Source organism: Hemicordylus capensis, chromosome 4 (assembly GCF_027244095.1).
Source record: "Hemicordylus capensis ecotype Gifberg chromosome 4, rHemCap1.1.pri, whole genome shotgun sequence".
Lineage (NCBI taxonomy): Eukaryota > Metazoa > Chordata > Lepidosauria > Squamata > Cordylidae > Hemicordylus > Hemicordylus capensis.
Window position 1 is genome coordinate 161,124,680 of NC_069660.1, and position 16,035 is coordinate 161,140,714.

General features: G+C 43.4%; 1 protein-coding gene across 2 annotated transcripts; it reads right to left on the minus strand.

Annotated features, from left to right (window-relative positions):
• Nucleotides 1-1,549: 1,549 nt before the first annotated feature.
• Nucleotides 1,550-15,985, minus strand: ZBTB37 (zinc finger and BTB domain containing 37). 2 transcript variants are annotated; one of them, XM_053243979.1, is made up of 5 exons: nt 15,853-15,985; nt 9,051-10,001; nt 7,796-7,895; nt 3,010-3,081; nt 1,550-2,620 (listed from the first exon to the last, which is right to left on the minus strand). In XM_053243979.1, exons 2-5 carry the CDS (start codon nt 9,971-9,973, stop codon nt 2,132-2,134), a joined length of 1,584 nt encoding a protein of 527 aa, XP_053099954.1. In that variant the 5' UTR covers nt 9,974-10,001; nt 15,853-15,985; the 3' UTR covers nt 1,550-2,131. The 2 variants fall into 2 exon arrangements, with proteins under 2 accessions (XP_053099954.1, XP_053099955.1); XM_053243980.1 differs by lacking the exon at nt 3,010-3,081.
• Nucleotides 15,986-16,035: the final 50 nt, after the last annotated feature.

The window sequence follows — 16,035 nt, forward strand, 5'->3', positions numbered from 1 at the left end:
GAGAGTGTGTGTGTGTGTGTGTGTGTGTGTGTGTGTGTGTGTGTGTGTGTGTGTGTGTGTGTAGAAGGGTGTCTTTCAATTCTGTAAGATTCTATGGGTTGACATTTTTGGTTGTTTCTTTCTAACTACAAAGAGAAGCCAACAAGTTGCTGCACTCTACTGTGCGGAAAGGGGTGAGGTGAGCTCCTCAGTTAACACCAAAAAAGGCAGTGGGGAAAAGAAAATCAGCCTTTCATTCATTCTTCCAGCCAGACATGAATTAAGAAAATATTCTCATTTTTACAAGCAAGAAAACTGGTGGCCCAAGGAGGCTAGATTGGCTCAGGGCCACTTTTTCCTTTCCATAATATCAGCATGATTTCTTCCCAAGTTTTAAAAACCCTGCCTTCTCTTGGCTTCTTTCATTAGCTTCTTTTTCGTTCATTAAACAGTTTCTTCAGATCTGCAACATCAACAATATCAACATAATACCATTTGCAAATCTGTGAATTTGTGTGGCTCTCTTCTACTTTCTTGTACATCAATACAATTCAATACCAAAGCAGAGCTTAAACTATTATGCAAACCTTGAACACATTTGCATTCCTGTAGGGGTGTGCATGAACCGCAGTTTGAGCACCAGTTCGGTGCCGGGGGTGGGGTGGGGTGGGGAAGCAGGAGCTTTAAGAAAGAGGAGAGCAGGTCCTTACCTGCTCTCTGCCGCCCCCTGCAGCTTCCTGCTGGGGCGGCACTCAGCCCAAGTACGCCCCGTGTGGCTCCAGCACACACATGCATGGGGTGGTGGAGAGTAGGTAAGGACCTGCTCTCCTCTTTCTTAAAGCTCCCACTCCCCTCCCTCCGGGTGCTGAACCAGTGCTTGAACTGTGGTTCGTGCACACCCCTACTTTCCTGCACCCGTTCACTTGTAAGCAACACATCAGGAAACATGATATTGGTGCAACTTTTGCTGTGTTTAGCAGCGGCACTCTTATTTCCTCAATAACCTTATACGTCAAATACTAAATTGGTGCAAGAAGGATAGTTATCATAACATGTAGGAAATTATAGATTTAACCTTCCTGAACTATTACTAATGCGGGAGAATGTTTTTGTTTGCATCTTTTCATATAAAAATACCAAATAGGGAGACACTGAAAGACAGACGAACCATCATCTTTCCCCCTACTGGGAAGGAACTGACTATTTTGATATATAAATATTGCTGTTATAGTAGATCAAGTGCAAGGGAGACAAAAGATGACCTCCTGGGCAAACCACTATCTTAATAATTCATCTTAACTGGAAGCCTCATCCTACCTTTTCGGTCTTTGCAGAGCACAGAGACTGAGCAGGAACTGCAAAGTATTCTATGCAATCCACATTTTCCAACTGCAAACATCACCAACCAAAACACGGCAGAGCCTCACAGCTGCTACCCTTGTTTTAAGTAGCTTAGTTACTTAAATATTGTGTCACCTTTAAAATACTGCTTAAAAGGTGGCCTGCCTCAAAACAACAGGCAAGGCCATGCACCTTGAATGGGCAAGCCAAAAAAACAAACAAAAAGCCCTTAGGTAATGGGTTAATTTTAAAAAGACACACCAAAACAAAATGAGATAAAATACACTCAGATAAGGTAGATCCTGCCAGGACAGCCATTCTTCTTAAAGAAGAAGAATTACCTGGGAGATGGGGGTCAAAAGAGAGAATAACCAGTTCTTGTCCCCATGTCTCCAACGGTGGTATAACAATGGAAGGAATACACAGGAGCCAATGCCCTGCTCTCACCACAGCTAGATCTCAACAGACCACAGGACTATGGGGTCAGAAGAGTTGCTGCCATGGGAAAGAAAAAAAAAAGCTGTTCCTCTTTGATCACTACCAATTCATTTTTGTTTTTTTGTTTTTTTAAAAAAGCTGTCAATCCCTGAATCAGAGGTTGGATGACCCAGTTTTTGTTTTCCCCTCCAAGGAGATGAGAAAAAGAGGGAAAGCTTTTAGCACTTTATTTTGATATCTTCTCTGTTTTGGCAAGATCTCAGGAGCTTCTTTGTCCAGCGGTGACATTGCACAAACGAGAACACCAGTCCGCCATCTCAGTGGGGTCTGCTTACTGCTAGAGAGGATCCCCCTCACCCATCTTGCATTGGCCTCAATCTGGCCCAGTAGTGGACACAGATCCCTGTGCTGTCTCCCCCACTGCACCGGCTTCCTCCTGAAGAGGAGACTCTTCCTCAGCCTGCCCCCTGGATGTGACTGTGGTCTCTGGCGAGATGCTGTGTGGCCCCTCCAGAGGCATGCAGCCAGGATGATTCTTACGAAAGTGCTGGTTGAGGATGGCCTGGAACGGGAAGCTCTTCCCACAGACATGGCAGTGAAAGGGCTTGTTGCCCGTGTGTTTGCGGATATGGTATTCCAGCTGATCCTTGCGGGTATACTTCTTGCCGCACATACGGCAAACAAAGGGCGTTATGCCCATGTGAAGCCGCATATGCCGGTCCAGGCTGCCCTTCTGGTTGAAGGATTTGGCGCAGTAGATGCAAGTGAGGCGAGGGTTGTAGCGAAACCACCTCTCAGATACTTCTTGTTCACGTAGATATTCAACATAGCCACTCACTCCAACTATAGCAGACTCCTCCACCTGAAGCAGATACAAGAGGAAATACATTAGATACCAGAGGAAAGATAATGAGCTGGGTTGCAGGTGGGAACCAGGTCATTTCAGTCGACTGAATAAATTGTTCTAAGTTTTTGTGATATTGTGGCTAGAGGCTGGACTTCAACTGATAAGACCCAGGTTCAGAATCTTGCTCAGGGATAAACTATTATTTATTTATGTAACATATGTATAGCCTGCCCCTCCAGTTCACTACCTCTTGGGGCAGCTCACAAAATTAAGCTAGATGTGACACAGGCGGCCACATTTGTTTATTCCTGCATCTACTCCACTTATGTAAAAAGTGGGAGATGAGGGGCATTTAATTTCAACATCCAAAGGGGTATGAACAGCGTAGGGGAGCTGAACCCTACCTCCTCTCCTGCGCTCTGTTGTCCCAGGTACTTTTCTACTTTTCTCATGGAGTTAGGCTGGGATAAAAGTGCCTGGATTGATGTAGTGCAGGAAAGAAAGGAAAGGTTCAGTTCTTCTTGCTCTTGTGGCCCTTGAACATTAAAATGTTTATATGTGAACAGAACAAACACAGCTTCCCCTGTCAAACAGAGCCCTCAGCCGTTAAGTTCGCAGAATTAATTACCACAGAATATTGTGGTGGCTGCTAACATTGATTTTTTTTTTTTAAAGGGATTAGAATAACCCTTGGAAGACAGGTCTATCAGCAACAATTAGTCAAGGACAACTAAAAACAGAACTTCCAATATTCAGTAACAAAGAGGTAAGAGGGAATGGCTCTCTCTATCATGACCTGCTAACAACCTTCCGAAATGTCCCTGGTTGGTCATGCAGACAGAATGCTGGACTAGATGGACATTTGGCAGGCTCCAGTAAGACACATCCTTACAAAGAATACTAGAAAAATAGTCAAAAGTTTGGGAGCTTCGAGGAAGTTTTGAAGAACCATCCATATTATTTTTTCTGGCCATATTGTGCTGAAACTGGTTCAAACATGAAATCTCCTGGGTGCCTTTACTCATACCTGCATGTTCAGACCACACAGTAATTGCTGCCACATTATTTTCAAAGCAAAGCAGCACTCAGAACTAAAGGGGCACAGGAGGCAAGTAACAAAAAAAGGTTCTGCCGTTATAAGCTTCAAAATTCTATTGCTTATAAATGTGACAACCTCTGACATAATAACTTGAAACTTGGTCTACTCAATGAGGTCTACAAATGTGCCTAATTTCAAAGAGTTCTGATAAAGCTCACCACAGCTACAGCAAGTTAAAATGTGCTGAAAATTAACACCTTGGCCCTTTTTTCTCTAATCTTTAGAAGAGTGTAGCAGATATATTTTTCTTTCTTTTTTTGAAAATGACTGATGTACTCTGTCAGGCTTGTCTAGAAAGAGTGCCTTTTCTTGGTTTGGTGAAGTTCTGAGCAGCCATCCAAAAGCTATTAAGGTTTTCCTGCCTCATTAAAGCCTATGGCTAGCAAGTCCTGGCAAAGTTATGCACAGCATGCTCAGTTTGGTAATGAAGCCCAAAGGCGGCATGTTTTGCCAGTACAGGCAAACCTCATTACTCCCGGGGGGTTCTGTTCCTTGCCTATGGAAATGAGGCACTGTGCCTATGGAAAACAGGGGGTTAGGTTCTTGGATGGAAAAAAGGGCAAAAAGTCCAAAAATGGTGGAAAACAGCAAAACAAAACAAAAAACAAAACAAAAACCTACTGCACCATGCTCTGCTTGTGCCCTCCTTATGCCCAGCAATGCTCCCGAAACTGTGAAATGCCCCCCAAAGCCGTGGAAAAGGGCAAAACCAGCAAAAAAATTGTGAAAAAAATACTATATTATGAACTGTGGGGTCTCCTTGTGCCCAGCAATGCCCCTCAAGCCATGAAACATCCCCCAAACCACAAAAAAACTGCAGGAAAATGCCTTTTAAAAAGAAATTAGCCACAAAATGGCTCCTCCTTACAAATGCTTACAAAATGGCAGCCAGAAGTTACCTCCGCAGTCACTTCTGGCCATCTAGGAACCATGGATACATGTGTTTTAACCCTTCAATATTCACAGATAATGAAATAAGGTGTTAATTAAACCCTCATGAGGTTTCCCTGTACTTTGAAATTGGCAGGTGGCACCACCTAATGAATTCTAATGCAAGTGTAATGCCAATTATGTTATTGATGGAATGTGAACTCGTGTGTGTGTGTGTGTGTGTGTGTGTGTGTGTGTGTGTGTATAGAGGGAGACATATTGGGAAAACCAGGTGGGTAGTTAGAGCAATGGGGGGAAGAAGCAATGTGGGGGATTACTTCCCAAGCAAGTCTGCCCAGGATTGCAGCATCACTTTCATCCCCCCACTCTTTTATCTGTCAGGCAGAGAGCGACTCCCTCACACTTTTTCAGAATTACTTCACACTGCTCTTAGTTGACAATGTCCTATTGTCAGAATACTGACAGGAGGACTGCACTTTACTTCTGCGAGAAGACAGTGCCCATTGGCAGGGCTACTTTAACTACACTTATTTTATATAAAGAAGAAACTCTTGAGGTAATCTCAGCTAAATTTAGCCTAATTACTGCCTATTGGTTTGGCAACCTTAGGCAACGGTCTAACCATTGCCTAAGGAGGCTCCTTAAGAAGCCTTCCCTGGACCCCTTAGCTATGGATAGTTACAGGTCAATCTCCAATCTCCCTTGGTTGGGCAAGGTGATTGAGAGGGTGGTGGCCGACCAGCTCCAGGCAGTCTTGGAGGAAACTGATGATCTAGACTCATTTCAAACTGGCTTTAGCGCTGGCTATGGGGTTGAGACAGCTTTGGTCGGCCTGATGGATGACCTTTACCGGGGAATCGACAGAGAAAGCGTGACTCTGCTGGTTCTTCTGGATCTCTTGGCGGCGTTCGATACCATCGACCATGGTATCCTTCTGGATGGCCTGGGGTAGTTGGGGATAGAGGGCACTGCTTTGCAGTGGTTCCGCTCCTATCTCTCGGGTAGATCCCAGATGGTAGAGCTTGGTGACAGTTGCTCCTCAAAACGGGAGCTGTTATATGGAGTCCCTCAGGGCTCCATTCTGTCACCAATGCTTTTCAATATCTACATGAAACTGCCAGGTGAGGTCATCAGGAGGTTTGGTGCTGGGTGTTATCAGTATGCTGATGACCAGTGTTCCCTCTAAGGCGTGTGCACATATGTGCGCTCACAGGTTTTTTAATGTCCGCTCAGTTAATTTTAGATCCTGCTCAGGTTGAATCAGGAAAGCCCCATTCTGAATACATGTGCGCACACACTGCCTTGATACTGCCACCCAGAACAAAACTCATTCCACACACAAAGGAAAAAAATTAGAGAGAACACTGCTGATGACATCCAAATCTACTTCTCCTTTTCATCTTCAGGAAATGGCACTCATTCTCTAAATGCCTACCTACAGGCAGTAACGGGCATGATGAAGGATAACAAATTGAAGCTGAATCCAAGCAAGACAGAGGTGCTCATTGTAGGGGCTCAGAATCTGAGGTGTGAGTTAGATCTTCCTGTGCTGGAAGGGGTTACACTCCCCCAGAAGGAGCAGGTGCACAGCTTGGGAGTACTCCTGTACCCAGGCCTCACCCTGGTATCTCAGGTGGAGGCCATGGTCAGGAGTGCTTTCTATCAGCTTCGGCTGATTCGACATCAGCACCCATTCACTGAAGAGGATAACCTCAAAACAGTGGTGCACCAGCTGGTAACCTCCAGGCTTGACTACTGTAATGTGCTCTACTTGGTGCTGCCTTTGTACATAGTTTGGAGACTTCAGTTAGTTCAGAATGCTGCAGCCAGATTGGTCTCTGGGGCAACCCGGAGAGACCATATTATGCCTGTCTTGAAACAGTTACACTGGCTGCCAATACATTTCCAGGCAAAATACAAAGTGCTGGTTATCACCTTTAAAGCCCTGAACGGATTAGAGAGTGCCTTCATCTGCAGGATCTCCATTGCATGTTAAGGTCATCTGAGGAGGTCTGTCTCCAGTTACCACTGGTTCATCTGGTAGCGACAGAGGCGGGCCTTCTCTGTAGCTGCTGCTGGACTATGGACTGCACTCTCGGTAGAAATCCGTAATTTGAGTTCATCATTGTCTTTCAGGAGAGCCCTTAAAACCTATCTGTTTGGCCTGGCCTTCAAGGGAATTTAAATGGTTGTAAACTGTTTTAAATTGTTTTAAATGTTTGCCCTGGCTTTCCAAGGTTTTTAACTCTTTGAATGTTTAATTGGTTTTATTCTGTTTTTATAGTTTTGATTTTAATTGTTAACTGGTTTTAATTGCTTTTATTTTGTTGTAAACCACCCTGAGCCATTTTTGGAAGGGCAGTATATAAATTAAATAAATAAATAGTTAACAAAACTCAATTTATCCCACAATTCCCAGCTCACTAATAGTGTTGAGACTTGACATTATAACATTCTCTACATAAACTTGCCATTCAAGTCTATAACTTAAGCAAACTTGAGCAGCCCACCTTCTGAGAGCGGAGCACAGGGAGAACATGACAGAACTGCTTCACCATATTCCAGGACTCTGCTTAGCCTATTGGGTACAATTCAAGGTGCTTGGTGTTCAACAGAAATAACTATCACATTTCTGCATGCTTTCACCCATGTATCTCATCATAATCTCTGAAATTCAGGTGGAACAAGCATGTTCTAGTATGCTTTTGATATGCTGTACTGGGCTGTCTGGTGCAGAATAAGCTAAAATTCTAAAACATATAAATGCCAAATTTCAAAGGAAGTGAAACTCCATGAACCCATTAAAAACAAACAATATCTTTCATTTCTTTTTCAGCTGTATTTTCTATGTCTGTTTCTTTTGGTACATCACTTCTTGCTAAGCACCATATCACTTTTGCACATTCTTTCTTTTTTCTCTGTTCTTACTCTGAAATTATTTGCCTACAGATATTCAGCGCACAACTTCCTTGTCTATGTTAATATAACTCAACTTTTCTCTAAGGCACCCACCAATTGTTTTCCTTTCTCTCTTTTGCTGAACTTTTAAACATCCTACCTTTCCCATTTCCCTTCTTTACCTATGGTGTCTGTAAGCCTTCAGACAAAACCCTTTTGTGTTTTCTCTCCAGTTGTAAAGCATCTATTTGTAGGTGCTAATAAGAATAAATAATCATAAGGCCTCAACAAGAGACACCCACCTGGGAACTGGGTTGCTTAGGTTCATCCATTCGCCATGGAGACTCGCTTTTTGACCTGTACCGCTCATTTACAGTAAGTACACTACCAGAAGGGCTAAATCTGTAAATGGAAACAAGGATTAATAGCTATTTGTGCAAGATCATAATATTTGAACTAGAAGGTGAAGAACTAAAGTTACACTCCATCACTAATCAAAACAGGGAGAACAGGAGGTGGGAGGGTGGGATTAAAATGTGGAGCATATTGTTTTTAAACCAATTATTTCAAGGTAGGCAACAAAAGTAAGTTAAGAAACAAATGTACCCAGAAAATATATGAAGCAACTCAGCTTCCTGGGATGAAGTAACTGGTTAGGATGAGAAGAGAGAATGAATATTGCTCAGGCCAGCTAACCCAAGAAAGTGGTTTATAAACACTGGATGCTGAGAAACACTCTTAGGCAAAAGGTCCCGGACAGAATTGATCCTGGAGCTCAAGTTTTTGGAGCTCTTACAGACTGCTTTACACATCTTGTTGATGTACATTTCACCACTTACAAACAGCAGCACTCTCATCCTTCAGAAGAGGCCAAGAAAGAGAAGTCAGTACAACCACACACATTATATATGAAATCCTCACACAAACAACTTCTTAATATTACCACCTTTGCTTAAAGAACATTATGCCCACAAAAAGACTTGTTTCATACATCATGCTAATCCATGGTTGAAAGTTTAATGATCAGACAGATACGAGAGGCACCTCAAAAAACATATTCAGCTGTGTTTATGGAAGGTCTCATACTCATACCATAGAAATGGTTTCTGAGAAAAAGCCACTGATCTATTCAGTGAATGTTCAGGATTTTTTCGCATTTAAAAAAACGGCCAATGTCTGCTGCTCCAGAAAAAGACACACCTTTCATAGCATCTAGTTTTTCTCAACAACAGTAACTCAAGGAAGGGACTAGATAGATATCTGCCAAGGATTTCAGAGATTCTGTGAACTCAATTCTATCTGGGTTATGGAATCCTATCACCACTTCTTAGTATGTTGACCAAGAGGCAAGCTCACTTTATCTGCATCTTCTGCAACCCTCAATCACATCAGTTTTTGTTTTTTTAACCAAACCCATCCTCCTCTTCTTACCTTTGTCTTTTCTGATATCCTTAAACTGTAAGCATTGGGCAGGATCCATGCCACTTATGTACAGCGTCTAGCATGCTCTTGGAAACAAATAAAAGTCAAAATGGTAATAATAATGTTGAATCTCACCTGTCAATCTCAGTGCTGGTTGGCCTGGCCACTTTTGCTCCTGATGAACCCAATGTGTAATTTTCCTGTCCCATTGATCCATGGCCTGTGGTATCAATCACCATGGCTGTGACTTCCTCAGCACTGCTCCCATCTTCTCCAGATGGTTGATTTTCTGTCCCCAGCCACTCCTCCAGGTTTTCTGTTTTGATTCGTACTGTTCCAAGTACTTTGACGTCATCATCGCCCTGCCCACCATGGTCTGCCACTCCCGTCTCCACATACCACTGCCCTGCCCTGTTAATCCTCAGTATGGGCTCCCTGCTCTCTACATCTGAGCTCTGCTCAATTATCTGAGGGCTTGTAGACTCCTCAGGAGGACTAAGTTCCCGAATGTCCAGCACTGTGCTGACCTGGCCCATGCGGCTTCCTTTTGGAGTGCTGTGGTGCGGACTCAGAGAGCGGTTCAGAGATGGGGAAGCTCGGTGAGATTCTGGAGGTCTTTCTTGATGTTTTGCCCTCGATTGGCTCAATTCCGCTTCAACCTCAGCCACATTAATTTTAAAATGAATCCCCTCCAAGATCTGTGTACACTTGTCTATAATGTGTTGCATCTGTAGGAAACTGGCCGCAGTCAGGTAGCTTATGATATCAGCCAACTGGAGGCATATCCGCCCAGTGTAGCAAAAAGAGAGGAGCTGCTCGAACACAGTGGGGTTCTTGATGACAGATATGGAGACTGTGCTCATCTCATTGAGTGACATGTGGTCCCGGAAGTAAGGCGAGCTAGCAGCCAGCACCACCTTATGTGCCCTGAAGGCCTGGCCCTGAACATTGACCACAATGTCACATAGCCGGCCCTGCATGCGCAGCTGGTTGAGGTGGCTTAAGACAGAATTGCTGAAGTCGGGAATCTCTAACTGAATGTTCCCACTTTTCTCCATGACGGCCCCAGTTGCTGGTGGAGAATCCCTAACAAAGAAAAAGGTCACCATAGGTAGTATTAAAAAGGTTTTCCCTTTATAATTGCTTCTCACACTACATGAGGAAGACAATGGGATCCAAGTATGATCATTTGCGCATAAAATGTTTGCATGAATTTTCAGATATGAGTGCAACTCAGAAGAATAAATTTTGTCCATAAACTGCACAAAAGAAGTAACCCTTAGGGAATGTGTTTTTAAAATAAGTTGTATAGCACAACTGTAGCTGGCCTGTAACTAATTTAAGACTGGAATCTATGTATTATATCTGACACAAAATAAAATATATAAATATATATAATATATATAAATATATAAAATATATCTGACACAAAACTTTGGCCATCTATTTTCACTTTTGAGTATTTACCTTAACAACAACTTAACTACCAAACAAGATACAAATTTAACACTAGCCCTTCCTGTTCATCTGTTTACCAGTCAAATCTGGTAACTATACATCCCATACATCTGTTTACTACTACAAATAAATGCAGACGGTCTATGCCACCCACTTGGACCATCTCCAGCTCAGGTCCTGCTGACAAGAATGGTGCTGATAAGATCACATCTTGCACAAGTGATACTCTTTTCAATAAGGCATGTTCAGAACTCCTTTCTAATAGGCTGTTTTTGCGAAAACATTGTTGAACAGTAGCTATTCAACTGCAATCACAATACACTACTGCACACGAGCCAATTAGATAGACACAAGATTGTTAATTTAATGAGCTGTGCAGGATTTTCAGTTCCTTCTTCTAGCAATTAATGGGCAGGGAATAAACCACAGGTGTTTATTACTGCAGCCCTCATCGGGCTACAAAAGCTGTACAATTTTTTCAGACTAATTTACAAATCATTCATTTACAAATCATTCAGAGAAGGAATTTAAACACACTATACTTTTCCCAATCTTTCTGCTGACAAACATACTTCTGAACAAGACAGAAAAGTTATACATAGTTAAGGGACTGAAGCAGACAAAACAAAGTTGATGAAGTTTTTTCCTAGTGTCTACTAGGCCTGCTCAACTTAGGCTCCTCAGCTGTTTTTGGACTACAATACCCATATTCCCCAGCCAAAGTGGCCAATAGCCAGGGATTATGGGAGTTGTAGCCAGCATCTGCAGGAGGGCTAAAGTTGAGCAGCCCTGGAAGCTATGCAGTACCACCAGACAGATCTGGCCAAGAATCCAAGAGACTTAAGTCCAGAGATGGCAGTACAACACATTGCTCATGTGTCCTCATGCACAGAAGCCATAATGTTCTCTAGCAATAGATTGGGAATAAGGAAATACTCCCCATTGAAGGAGAGCCTCAAAATTTCCTCTAATGTTAATGTGTGTGGCCAAGTTGTAAATTTTACCAAGGTGACAGATAGTACAACAAAACAACTGTGAAACAATGATTAGGACTACACCTCCTGCATAACCACAAGGTGCAGGTTTAGGCTACAATTTTATGCACATTTACCGAGAAGTTAGCTTCACTGAACACAGTGGGGCTTTCTTCTAAGTAAATAAGTATAGGATCGTGCTGTTAATAAGCATTTTGATATCATATAGTAACATGATTAAAGTCACACCCCTTGATATAAATGGGTTTCTATACAGTTGCCTAACTGGATGGATCTGCTGTCAGTTATGCTCATTCTGAAAACAGATGCTTCCTGGAATTATTTCTCCAAAAGCAGCAGGAGTAAGCTTGGAGCCTATTCTAAAGTGATGCAAGGATTTATGGATCTGGAAGCAGCTTGTGCTGACAAAGCATTGTGGTTAGAACAAGCGCTAAAGGAGGACAAGCAGTAACAACTAGGGTCTCAGGCAAGAACACGTATTCATCTGTTACTTTTGATACAGTGCACTATGCTTGCTTCTGCTTTGTGTTGCTTCAAGTAATGTGTAGATCAAGAATTTTTTCAGACCAGTGTGCCATCTCTAATTCCCAAACTGTAACATGAGACCCATTTTTTAAGAATTGTACATGTCTGTCCCCCACCTACCCCCTCTACATTAAACAGAGGCAATGGCAGCTGGGACTTCTGCATCTTCAATTACTGAATGGAAGAGGAAATTTGGTAGATTCAGCTTTACTTATCATAAAAGAGTGAGAAAAGCAAGATCTGCTGAGATTCCCTCTTCTACAGTACTGAAAGCAAGAAACCTCTGATCTATGCTATATATGGTAACTTCTTCCCTCTTTCCCCGTCTGCCTCAATCTATGTCTTCCACTCTTAGGAAAACACAATGTTGGTGATGCCTGGGCATGATCATGCCAGGTAAATATCTATGATCTAGATGTAGCATACTCAATAAAGAGTTAACATATGGCAGATGTTGCCTTAAAGAAAGGGCTAAAGGTTATGTCTCGAGACCCTACAATATAGGAAGCTGCCATATACTGAGTCAGACCATTGGTCTATCTAGCTCAGCATTGTCTTCACAGACTGGCAGCGGCTTCTCCAAGGTTGCAGGTAGGAATGTCTCTCAGCCCTATCTTGGAGAAGACAGAGAGGGAACTTGGAACCTAGATGCTCTTCCCAGAGTGGCTCCATCCGGAGGTCAATATCTCACAGTGCTCACACATCAAGACTCCCTTTCATATGCAACCAGGGTGGAACCTGCTTAGCTAAGGGAACAAGTCATGCTTGCTACCACAAGACCAGCTCTCTTTTTATGGTCTTTGTACTTTGTACTTCATATTTATTCAGAATTTAAAGTGCTGGGAAATATTTCAGCACTGCTTGTCCATGACAAAATACACATCCATTTGCTACATATTACTTTAATTGAGCTCTTTACATGTATGGGTGTGGTTATGGGGATGGGTCAATCAGGACTTTCAAAGTCAATGACATCTTGAACGCAAAAGACACAACTTGTGGAGGATCCTCCTAGGTAAACGACTGGACAACACTGTTCCAAAATAAGTTTAAGCTGATATAGAAATCAAGTGATTATTTGCTCTGCAATACTATCCTCTATATTCACTACAATAGCATGCAAAGGATGGGAGATGCAATAGCAATGTCAGCTCAGGGGTAACTACCAACCAGTGTTCCCTCTAACAGGGATTCCCAGATGTTGACTACAACTCCCAGAATCCTCTGAGGCAATGGCTTTTGCTTGGAGATTATGGGAGTTGTAGTCGACAACATTGGGGAATCCCTGTTAGAGGGAACACTGCTACCAACACTCTTCACTTTTGAAAAAAGGAGGAAACCTTATAATTCTCTCTAACCACCCAGATAAAGTTATTGTGCCGTTGAGTCGGTGTCGACTCCTGGCAACCACAGAGCCATGTGGTTTGCCTTGGTAGAATACAGGAGGGGTTTGCCATTGCCATCTCTCGTGCAGTATGAGATGCTTTCAGCATCTTCCTATATTGCTGCTGCCCGCTATAGGTGTGTGTAAACAACAGTGCTGGCTTGATATGTGTTAATGCTTGTGGATTACAAAAAAGAAAAGCCAAACCACCCACCAGCCCCATGCTGGTCCGGTCCCTGGCCAGAGCCAATATAACCCTGTCTCCTGGCTAGCTCCACTCCACTCCTGCCTCCCAAGCGTGGATACCCCATTCTGCTAGTTGCAGAGCACATCACCACTGCTGTTAGGCCAGCAGGAAGCTGCCTGGGTTCTCCACACTGCCTAGCACTTAAGTCGATGGCAGTACCAACAGCATTCTCTGACTCTCGCTTCCACTGATTCTCCTTCTCTCCAACCATGGGAGGGAAGGAGGTCAAGCTGCTGAAGGCTTAATAAGGAGAGAGCCTCGGCAGGTGCTAGGCACCTGCTAGGTGTGCAAACATTGGAGGAAAAGAGACCCAGTGGAAGTGAGGGTTGGAGAATACTGCTGCTGCTGCTGGCTTAAGTGCAACTTCCTGCTGGGTGATGGTAGTGACGATGCACCTGCAAAGAGCAGAGAGTGACGATCAGACTTGTGGGGTGGAGCTCCAGCCCAGGGCCAACATCCACAATCAGCGTGGGAGGCAGGGAGTGTGGGGGTGCATTCTACCACCTCCAAAAGCACACCCAAGGCAATTGCCTCAGTTCACTTCATGGGGGAGCTACCCCTGGTAAACAGGTAACAAGTGCATCGTAAGCAATTTTGAACACATGCTCCTAGGTACTACAGATTTAACAGGCTTTTCTAAAAAGAGTGGCCTTTCTAAAAAACAGAAAAAGCCATTCCTTGCTGTTCTGCCACCACCACCACAGAAATAAACTGGAACCACTGAAATTGTAAACTAGCTATAAAGGTGGTAGGCAGAATCTTTTTGAAGTAAACTTTTAAGGAATGTACAGCTATTCATCTCACAAGGACTGAGAAAAGAGAGGGAGTAAAGCATTTTATTTGCATTTTCAATCCTGTTCAGTTCCAGAGGGTCTGAGCTGGTTACAATAAGTTAAATACACACAATAGAATCCAAAACAAAACAGGCAGATATGAAATATTAAACCCTCTCATTTCATTCTTCTTTCTCATCCTTTCTTCATCTACTCCTGCTCCCCCATCAATCCCGGACACAACACTGTTCAGATCCTGAAGCATAACAAAAGTCTGTTTTATATAGTTTTTTTTAAAAAATGTTTTGTAAACCGCCTTGAGATAGTTTTAATGAAAGGCATTATAAAAATCAATCAATCAATCAATCAATCAAGGTCCTGCAGGATCAAAGCAAAGAACCATGAATTACAGAACTCTGTTTCCAGACCTGGTAAGCCAGGTGTTTCTGGAATGCCTCTAAGCAGGGCATGAAGGCAGCAGCCCTTATTTGCTGTTGTTCGCCAGCAACTGGTAGTCAGTGGCATACAGCCTGTGAATCTTAATTCTCAAGGGTAATAGCTGTTGATAGATCTATCCCCCATGAACTGGCCCAATCCCCTTTTAAAGCCATCCAAGCCAGGGACCACCACATCTTGTAGCAGAAAACTGTATAAATGAAGAATGTGTGAAGGAGTACTTTTAGCTTGCCCTGAATTTCCTATTAACCAATCATTTTCCCTTGCTGCTCCCCAGGTTTTAGTCCTGTAAAAGAGAGAAGTTCTTCTGTATCTACAAACTATGCATAATTTTGCAAACCTCTTATCGTGTTCCCACTTGTGAGAAAATATGTACATTGAGGCCACAACACAATGAAGGCTGCAAACTCATGCACATTTTCTTAGCAATAAGAGCTACCAAACACAGTGGCTTACTTCTGTGAAGGCATGTAGAAGATCAGACTGCACCGAAGTACTGTAAAACCCCTCCCAAGATGCTAGCTCTTATGCTTCATCCTCCTTATCCTGCCACAAATGTTTCCCTGTTTAAAAATGAAGCATAATGAACACACCCAACCCTTTGCCTAATATTTAACATTCCAAACTCCTAGAGCGAGATATGACCGATGTGTACAATAAAAAGCATTAGATAAAGAAAATGGATAATTAAAACAATAATAACTCTGTTTAAAAAGGAAGTGGGGGTAATGCAGAGACATTGTTTACAAAGGGTAACCTATACCTGAGCTAATAAGAGAACACGAACTGGTTGGGGGGATAGAAAGAATACTTGTTGGGGAAGGAGACTAAGATTAGGGAGAGGAAGAGACAACCGTCCACAAAGAAGTAGTTTTTGGGGGGCCAGCCTCTGCTGCTAAGAGACAGGGCCGGGGGTGGGGGGAATGAGACTAGCAACTGGGGGCTAGTTGAGCCCCCCTCCCCGCCGAAGGTACTTTGGGCCACCACAGAGAGGAACTCTCTTCGGGATCGCCTGAGGGAGGGGAAAAAGAAACGAGAGATGACAGCTCTCTAGACCGTCTTCCTTTCCCGAGGGGACCGAAATATACCGTCTACATACCTCCAGGGGGGGGTGGGACGAGCCCGAACACCCTTCCGGAAGCGAAACCCCCAGAATGAGCCACGCCCCGGAAGAACTCCCCCCCTTCCCCTGATTGACTAGCTGTTCCCGCGGCGGTAACGAAATGGCTTTCGCGTCAGGTGGCCACACCTATAGGAATGAGCCCGCCATGGGGAGAAGAGG

Bases quoted from the DNA above. Each gene is read 5' to 3' on its own strand.
- ZBTB37 (XM_053243979.1), bottom strand. From the start codon at position 9,973: ATGGAGAAAAGTGGGAACATTCAGTTAGAGATTCCCGACTTCAGCAAT. The intron at 7,896-9,050 runs GTGAGATTCAAC...TTCCATTTACAG, and splicing joins ACCAGCACTGAGATTGACAG to ATTTAGCCCTTCTGGTAGTG. The intron at 2,621-3,009 runs GTAGGGTTCAGC...TATCTGCTTCAG, and splicing joins AACAGAGCGCAGGAGAGGAG to GTGGAGGAGTCTGCTATAGT.